Consider the following 9,218-nt stretch of genomic DNA (forward strand, 5'->3'; position numbering starts at 1 on the left):
ACATTTTTTTTAACTTCTCATAGCCCGTGTTATCTTCCCACTGGATAGAATCCAATGACATTTTGGGGGCCAGAGGAGGGCAGGAGGAGGGCAGGAGGTTATGCTGAAGAAGGCTGCATTTCTGAATTACAAAAACATTACAGAAAATGATAAATTGAGACGTAAACAAAGGAAGAGGGTTTTTTTCCTGGTTCTGGTTTTGTTTTTTCATGGAATTTGCCAAGTCATTTTCTCTTCAAGTCCAAATCTAAATAATTTTAAATATATATATCACCCAATACATCCAACCCTGAGTGATTAACATATCTTGTCTTACCTGTCAAAAATTGATCAGTTTATAGGGAAATATAACAAAAATTGAAAGAAAGCTTTCAAGCTCAAGCTAGTATGTTATGGTGAAAAGGATTTAGCCTTTTAAACTCAACCGGCATAATGCCAGTCCAAATGACCAACCAACAAAACTGCCCTCAATCTAATTATATCACCTTATTAATACCTCCCTCTCATACTATATTCCCTGATATGCCTGGAGAAGGAAGCATTCCAATTAATCATACAGTCATCGTACAGAACCATTTACAAAGAATAAGAACTTAATAAAATGAACTCAAAATAAATATATAATTTGTCTCCATTTATTGCTTCGGGAGGCATAGTTGAGAACTGTGCAATGTCTGAAGTCATTTGACAAGACCTGATTCAGTGCATAAGAAGTAGGGTACTGAGCTAGGCACCACTTGTTCAATGATCATAGTTTTCAAACTAAAACTCTGATATACATATTAACAAAAACTTTATGTACCTTCTATGCTTATGCAGCATCCTAGGCAGCACAGTTTAGACACTAACATAACTAGAATCTCCAAAACATTCAAATGCTACATAGGGGTAACTGAACATTTTAAATCAGGAATAGCAGCTCTTCCCCCCAAAAAATGAAAAAAATAAATAAAGTGGATCTAGATAGTTACTATATGCAGAGACTCTAAGTCTTATTAGAACCTTAGAGCTGATGGGGTTTTTTAAAATTTAGCTCCATATAAATAAAACTCTCAAAATCAATCATCATTCTTCTGGTTTTATAACTGTAGAAAGGTTCCTCAAACTGATAAACACTGTAAGGTGGTAGGTATGTCATAATCTGGAGGCAGCTATTAACAAAAATCTCCAGTATCTATTTGTTCACTTTGCTATCTGCAGACATTTGCAGAATTTTGAGTTCCAAGAGAGAGTTCATAGAAAGTCAGATAGATGGGATGCCTGGGTAGCTCAGCGGTTGAATGCCTGCCTTCAGCCCAGGGTGTGATCCTGGAATCCCGGATTGAGTCCCACATCGGGCTCCCTGCATGGAGCCTGTTTCTTTCTCTCTGCCTATGTATCTGCCCCCGCCCCCCGCCCCCCATCTCTCATGAATAAATAAATAAAATCTTTTAAAAAAAAGAAAGTCAGATAGACCATCATACTTTGCTGTGAGGCAAAAGCATGGATCAAGTAAATAATAAGACAAAGAGAAAAGACCAATCTATCACAGTCTTATTATAAAGAATATATCTAATTCCAAAAATGCAGTATTTTAATAACTGATTACTGCTTCCTCAGTTTTTGTTTTTAATTTCAAGGTTTTAGTTACTGCAAGTATATTTGTGAAATGCATTTGAGATCCCAGCCATAGTCTAGGTCCTCTAACTGACAGTCCATCTGATTTAAGCCATGATTCAGATCACCTAACCATAGAGGAATATGAAATATTTTATTTGACTTCTTATATAGAATATAATTGAAGGCTTATCAATTATACAGCCTCTGTGAAAACAGAAGATGGGAATATGGTAAAAATAAAATGAATTAAAAATACTGAAAATATCAAGACTACTAACGACTTAGGTTACAAACTGAAGTAATGTTTCAGTGCCTACATTCCCACCTGATGACTATATTTTTAAAAACGGAGTGAACACCTATGAAGCACTGGCTGGTATTTTCATTTGAGCATTCTCTAGAAATTAATAAAATCCTCAAACCAGACCAACTGTGTGGGCCATCATCTGTAGTTCAGACAAAAACGCTTCTGATAACCTTCCAAAATAAAAGTAAAACTTTTAGCAGGAGAATATGATATTTCTATTTCTGTGTATGTACCTGAACAGAAAATAACGTTTAAGAGTTTTCCTTTAGTAAACCTCATGCCAAGATCAAACCAGATTATAACATTTATCATCAGAATTTATATCTCTACTAAATACACAGCTTCTTCTCCTATTACAACTATTGTATGTAGCTAGTCATTCAGTAAAGCAAAATTTGAAATAAAATGTGATAGCTTAAATATACCAAAAGTTTCAAATAGATTTTCAAGAGAGAAGAGCATCTCTGCTAAAGGAAATAATGTGCTTACACTTACCTGCATTCTAGTCCCACCTGTGACCAACCATTCTATCTAGTGTCTCCATTTCTTCAACTATAAAATAAATGCCACCATAAGCTACTGTTGCAGACCCAAGGCATTCACAGATTCCAATATTAATTGTTCTGACTATTCTGGAGTGACCCTCAAAGTACATTAACACGTTGTCATTTGTAATTCTGTATCAGCAGTGACCAAATTGCCATTTCTAGGCAAGTGGACCAGGTCAGACCACCTGAGCTCTCAAATTCCATTAGGGGTTCCTTTGGTTCACACAAGTGAGGGATGAATAGAATTTTACACATGAGGGAAACACTCTGTGACTTAAATAATATAACAGTGCAATTACAAAAAAACTGAATTCAAAATCTCACTATATCTCTCTTGAATTTCAAGAAAGTTGCTGGAAAAAAAAAAACAATGATTTTTTAATATTTATGAAAGTTTCAGGTCATGAATCATCATCATTCTCAATAGCTCTGGAGTGTCCAATATTTTCGCAAAACTTTCAAAAGAGTAATTTAACCAGATTTGCTAAAAGGAGGGTATGTCTAGAAAAATGCTGTTTTCCAATGAGGTCACTCTAAATGGATTCTTTATTTGGTTTCATAATTAGTTCCAACTTTACACATGGCTGACACAGAAAAGATAAGGAAAATTGTAAGAAGCCAATTATAAAAGCTGTAAGTATATAGTATATTGAAGTCCTATTTCATATTTCTAAGATTACAAATAAAAACAGGTCATATTTATACAAACAAATAGATTCACAAGACATATTTTTAAACTAATATAAACAAATGTTAAAGTAAACCTCTAACAGTATTCTAGTGTTACTTGTTTCACACATTTTAACTGGATGTCTTAAAATACATTGTTCATTTAAAGTAGAGGTTCTTTCCTCCAGTTTCAGAAAAAAATTATCTTTTAAATGTTAATCTAATAATTAATGGCATTTTAGAATCACTGGAATTTCCCTGAATCACAGTCTCAATTGTTGCCTTAAGCCTTAAGTTACAAAATGTTTTGAAAACAATGCATTTTTGTTAGATTTACTTTATAGTGGGAATCCTGAAAGAAAATACTAATGAACAGATCAAGCTAATTTGTAATTAATAGCATTAATTTACATGCTATTCAGTTGGTCCTGAAAAGAATCTGCTAGCCATGCCCATATTATGTCGTTATAATATTAATTAGATCAGCAGACCCCTTTCTTCACATCCAGTGTAAACTTTAGCCACAAAACACTGACATCTAATAATACTGAATTAATAAGGATTTAATGTACTCAAACAGAAAACCAGATACATAGAATATACATGAAACTGAATTGATGGTAACAAATCTAAGTAAAATAAATTCACAATGAGCTGCTCTTCTTGACACACTACAAAGAAATGGCATTATTTAATATTTTGTTTCAATATCCAAACATGATGATTATTACTAAATGCAGCATATTTTTATTTTCTTGTTAAGCAATATTACCATCTCATTCAGCTAGAAACACTAGTGGCTTGAAACATTGTTTACTTAATATTTTGCTCGGCTACCAGCTTCTTGATTGTACAATCTTAGATATCCTTCCAGAATTTATATACAAATAGTATATAAACTGACAACAGAAAAAGCTTTTTTTTTTTTTTTTCTGCATTCCTCACAGCCAAAAGTAACCTGACATAGAGCACGAATTCCCTACCCAGAGCTTTTGAGAAATTCCCCTAAACTCTTCCCAGGAATTTACCCCCCTTCAACCTGCCACGGTATCTGGAATTTCTACCATTAAAGTCAGTTTGGGTTAACGTAAGAGGCCCATTGGAAGATGCTTAGAAATGGAAAAAAAAAAAAGAAAGGAAGGAAGGAAGGAAGGAAGGAAGGAAGGAAGGAAGGAAGGAAGGAAGGAAGGAAGGAAGGAAGAGATGTAACAAAGCAAGACATTTATCACATAAAATTTAACTTCCCTATAGCCAGTAGGGAATGTTAAGGCCAGTCAAGGAGTTAAAGGTAGGAACAGGAAGGAAGAAATGAACAAAAGCCAAAGTTTAGAACCAGGCTTGTGGAGCACCACGGCAGAGAAAATCCAGACTATGTGGCACGCTGGGGGAAAGAGGAGAGAGTCGTTATTCTTCTATTTACCGACCTCCATCTTTTCGTCATATAGTTAGGCATATATTTTGTTTCCTTAAAAAATGTAATAGTAAATGGATCAAATTATTCTGACTGCCAATGAATGGCATTACCAAGCTCTTTTCTATGAGTTTTTGTACTTTCCATTGTTTTTATCCAAAAACAGTCAAAATGAAACAGCACCAGCTTTGCTAAACAAAGTATCATTTTTTTCTGAGGTAATCTAAATGAATGCTTTTTATCTCCAAAGCTGCCATTCCTTTTCATTTTTAAGACTTGGAAAACTGATCGGGGGTTCTGGACACACTCTAAAAGATGCTACAAACCTGAGAAATTGCATAGTTAGTTGAGACTTAAACTCAACCTACCTTTCTAAAGTTGCACTCTGGAAGTACAAATCAAGAAAGCCGTCACATCATGGTATTACTACAAACAAAACCACAAGCACAGCTTTATTTGTAAATAGCAATTTGTTATACAACAAAAGCCAGATGACACTAATGCAGATAACTGTAAACACCACCATGGCATGCCATGGTAATAATGATCCAAATACTTCTTATTTCTGTATGTAACCAAATACCACTATCTGTACTTTGTAAAAGGAGGGAAAGCTTACGGATAATCCCTTTTCTGCATTAAAGAGTCAATCTCAGACCACTGAGATGAAGTTCTAACAAAATTTAAAGTCATGGTTCCATGAACTATGTCTTATCTAATTTTTATAAATAGGAAAAACCATTTGGTCATCTGTTTTCCATTCATCATACCTGCACTTTCTACTCACTAAGCATGTGTGTACATAGGGAAATAAGACTTCTTAGAGAACTGATAATCAAAATAGATTACCATTTCAAATAATTAGTCCTAAAAATCATATATGTGACAAAATGTTGGATCCACCCTTCCATAAGCCTTTTGAGCCAACAAAATAAAGTCTAAAATAAGCATAAGAAAAATAGCATGCCCATCTTAAGATCAGGATTCATTGATTAAACTTTTTTCCTATAAACAAATTTCACATTCAAAATTCACATCAAGATCCCTATCAAAACAAATGCAAAATTACCTTTTTCCTATTTTGAGACATTCCTATTTTCCTATATTATCCACATGTGCGTTTCAGTTCTGCAAAAATATGTAAATCTTTCTTTTGGAATTATGGGGGAGGGTTGTCTCCTTATAATAAAGAACCATTTATAAAAATACTGTAACACTGGAGAAAAGCAAGACAAAATAATCATGGAATGGTTGAATTGGCTCCTTCACACTAATTGGTAAAGACACCAGTCAGAATGTGTGGACAATTATTTTTACATTCTTCCCTGCATGACAATTTTACATTTACAGGGAGAATCCACACTTTGTGATTTAAAACAGGGAACCTGAACTTAGTATGCACATATGAATGTTTTTTTTATTCATTACACATTTACGGCTATCATTTGAATTGTAAGCTTTACAAAACTTGTTTTGAGAACATGCAATCTAAACGTAAAGCTTGGAGTTACACCTAAACTTCACACATTGGGGAGATACTCTGATATTTCAGCAGAAGGTCTTAATTTTTGAAAATGTCAACAGAAACCCCTTAATACAAAGCATAGTTCTTTTGAATGAATTTGAATTCACTGTTTTTTACATGAGGAGCCATCCCTGCACAAAGAACAGTTGTGCATCTGTAGTCCTACTTTGGGTCATTTTTGCAAAGGAATTTCCTCCTTATTTTGATGCGTCTGTGAATACTGCATTCACGTAGGAATGATTCTAATACAACCAAAATGAGAAAAGATATTTCACTCTCTCTTAAAAAAAAAAAAAAAATACAATTCCACACCTCATCACCACGAACACACAGACACACACTCAACTTTAGAAACTGAGCCAATGTGAATGGAGCAACGAACCGTTCTAACGCCCCAGAAGGGCTTCTGGATCACGGTCTCGGTGCTGCTGAGTTACTTCACCTAAGTGTTCATGGGGCAAATGACTTTATTGCCCTGCACTCCACTTGCATGGCCACAATAGATACTAAGTTGTACACACAACACACACACGTGAGTGCGCCCGCGCGCACACGCACACACACACGCACACACACTCCACACCAAACAGTGCCGTTTCTTTCCTATTTCAGAGGCCCTTGGCGCGCCCGGTCCATACCCCATCCCTGCTTCGCTCCGGATCCTAACACCAGGAACCAGGGACACTACTTAATCCCGGCGGACCTGCCCTGCTGCCCCGTCCTTCCAGGAGTCATGGGATGGTTCCTCCCCCTCTCCCCCACGAAACACAACGAGGACGGCGGATTTTCCCGGACGAGGAAGACCACTGCCGGTCCCCTTCCTCGCCCCACGCATCCCGGCTTCTCCTCGCCAGAAACCCCAGAGGCAGGAGTACAGGATCCCGGGGCCGAGGAGAGGAGCCGGTTAACAGGGGGTGCCAGGGGCACGGAAGCAGCGCGCGGGCTGAGGTTACCACGGGGGAGGTGTGCTCCAGCGGGAACCGTTCGAGAGCAATGACAGGTCGGGGGCGGGGGGCGGGGGGAGGCCGGAGGACTGCTCTGCGCGGCTTCCTCGGGGCCTGCGGGGGAATCCCGGAGCGGCGGCTCCAGGGTCGGTCCCCGCCTCCCGCGGCCCCCGCGGCCCCCGCGCGTCCCCTCGGCCACCCCCTCCGCCCGCGGCCGCCCCCGCCCCCGCCCCGCGCGGAAGGAAGCGCCGGGCTCCCCCCACGCTCTCCCGCTCTCTCGCGAGTCCTGTGCAGGCCCTTTCAGGGGGAGGGGGAGGGGGAGGGGGAGGGGGAGGGGGCGCGGAGGGAATTGCTGCAATGGAGCGCCGAGCGAGCCCAGCCCGAGCGAGGCAGCCGGTGGAAAGCCACGGCCACATAAAAATGCCATATTAATTTTTTAAAAGCCATAAATCACCCCTCCCTCTGCAAAAGAAAAATCATAAACTCGATCCCATGCAAGCCTGCGAGCAGCCACCCACTTCCTATTTCTGTCACAGCAGCTACACCCTGCCAGCAACCACCCCCCGGGCGCCCCCTCCCGCCACCGCCGCCGCCACCCCCGCCGCCGCCTCCCCGCCGCTCAGCCATTTGCCAACCGACGCCCCCGTAAATAAAAATGCCCCAAGTGGGGCCCGGGGGGGAGGCTTGGGGGAAGGGCGCGCAAAGGAGGGGGGTTCGAGGGTTGCACAATATCCTAGAAGGTCCGTGGCTGGAGCAAGGAGAGAACCGGAGGCGGGGGGAGGGGAGGCCAGCCGCGCGGTTCCTGCGGCACACGGTGCACCCGGGCGACCGCGGCGCGCCGCTTACCTTTCACCACCCTGTCGGTCGTCGACAACTTGGGATCAATTGCCTTGGGCTCGGACATCTCCAGCCGCCGGGGGACAGCGACGCGCTGCTCGTCCGTCCTACTGCACGCCCCGACCGGACCGGCGGGCCAGACACTCAACGCCGCCGCCGCCGCCGCCGCCGCGCTGCAAACCGCCCGGCTGGAGGTCTGGGCTCTGAGCTGGCTTTAAAGTTACTGCCTTCTCGCGCGTCCCTCCTCCTCCTCCTCCTCCTCCTCCACCTCCTCCTCCTCCTCCTCCTCCTTCGCCGCCGCCGCCGCCTTCACTCCTCCTCCGCCGCCGCCAGCCCCGCCGACTCCGCTCCGGGCTGCGCGTGTGTGGTGGTTATTTATTTATTTTTCTAAGCACGCCTCTTGGTTCTTCTTTTATTCTTGGGGGAAGGGGGATGGGGAGGAGAAGCGCACACGCGAGCACCCACCCTGGCAAGGAGACCGGGCACCGCGGAATGGAGCCCCGCGCGCGCACTCTGCCGGGATTAAGACCGATCACATGGGGAGGGCCGGGGGCGAGAGAGAAGAGGCAGGGCCGCCGATGTCAGTGCCACCAGCCGTGCCTCGGCGTCCCCGGCGGCGGAGAGGCGGCCGCCGCTGCCGCTGCCGCTGCCGCTGCTGCCGCCGCCGCCGCCGCCGCCGCTTCCCCACGCCGAACGCCGCCGCCGATCCGCGGCCGCCGGAGACGTCCCGCCGCTGCGCTCCCCCGCGCTCGCCTCTGCCTCCCCGCGTCGCTCCTCCACTCGCACAGGCACAGCCGCGGAGCTCGGCAGACACAGTCCCGGGCGCAACCTACCCTCCTCCTCCGCCGCCGCCGCCGCCGCCTCCGCCACCGCGCCCGCCTCCGCCTCCTCCCCTTCCTCCTCCCGGCCCCCGCCTCCAGCGCCCCGGCAGCCTCCACCTCCCTGCGCAGCCCGCCCCCCGCCCCCCGCCCCCCGCTCCCCGCCCCGACGTCAAGGCTGCGGGCGCCCATTGGCTGGCGTGCGCGTCACTCACCGCTGGGTGCGGCCTCCGCGCTCGGCCCGCCTCCGCCCCTCCCCGCGGGCCCCGCCCCCCGCTCTGTTTTCTCGCGGCCGCCGGCCCCGCGGGCCTGCCTCCTCCGCCGCCCGGGCCGCGCTCAGGTGTCGCTGTGGCTGGCCGGCCGGGATCGGCGCCGGGAGCGGGCGGGGGGTCGCGCCCGGGAGGGGAGGGGCCGCGCCGGGCACCTGCAGCCCCGGCCCGGGGCATCCGCCTCTGGACCCCGCACACTCCCGGCGCCGCTTTGGCCACTGCGCCTGGTCGGCTGGTTCAGCCGCAGTGTGAGTAGCCAAGTGCGGACGGAGGGTGTCTCCGGGCGTGTGC

At 45.1% G+C, this 9,218-nt stretch overlaps 1 protein-coding gene across 4 annotated transcripts in view; it reads right to left on the bottom strand.

Moving 5' to 3' along the window:
- PPP3CA (protein phosphatase 3 catalytic subunit alpha) overlaps positions 1-8,530 on the bottom strand; it is a 310,204-nt gene extending 301,674 nt beyond the window's left edge. For 2 of the 4 annotated variants that reach the window (XM_049105098.1, XM_025423210.3), the window contains exon 1: positions 7,850-8,092. In XM_049105098.1, coding sequence (XP_048961055.1) covers positions 7,850-7,907 — 58 coding nt within the window. In that variant the 5' untranslated portion in view covers positions 7,908-8,092. Of the gene's footprint in view, positions 1-4,902; positions 4,961-7,849 lie in introns of all 4 variants that reach the window. The other 2 variants (XM_035709633.2, XM_025423202.3) reach the window with 2 other exon arrangements.
- Between the last annotated feature and the right edge of the window lie 688 nt (positions 8,531-9,218).

Source organism: Canis lupus, chromosome 32 (genome assembly GCF_003254725.2).
Source record: "Canis lupus dingo isolate Sandy chromosome 32, ASM325472v2, whole genome shotgun sequence".
In the NCBI taxonomy this organism is placed as follows: Eukaryota; Metazoa; Chordata; class Mammalia; order Carnivora; family Canidae; genus Canis; species Canis lupus.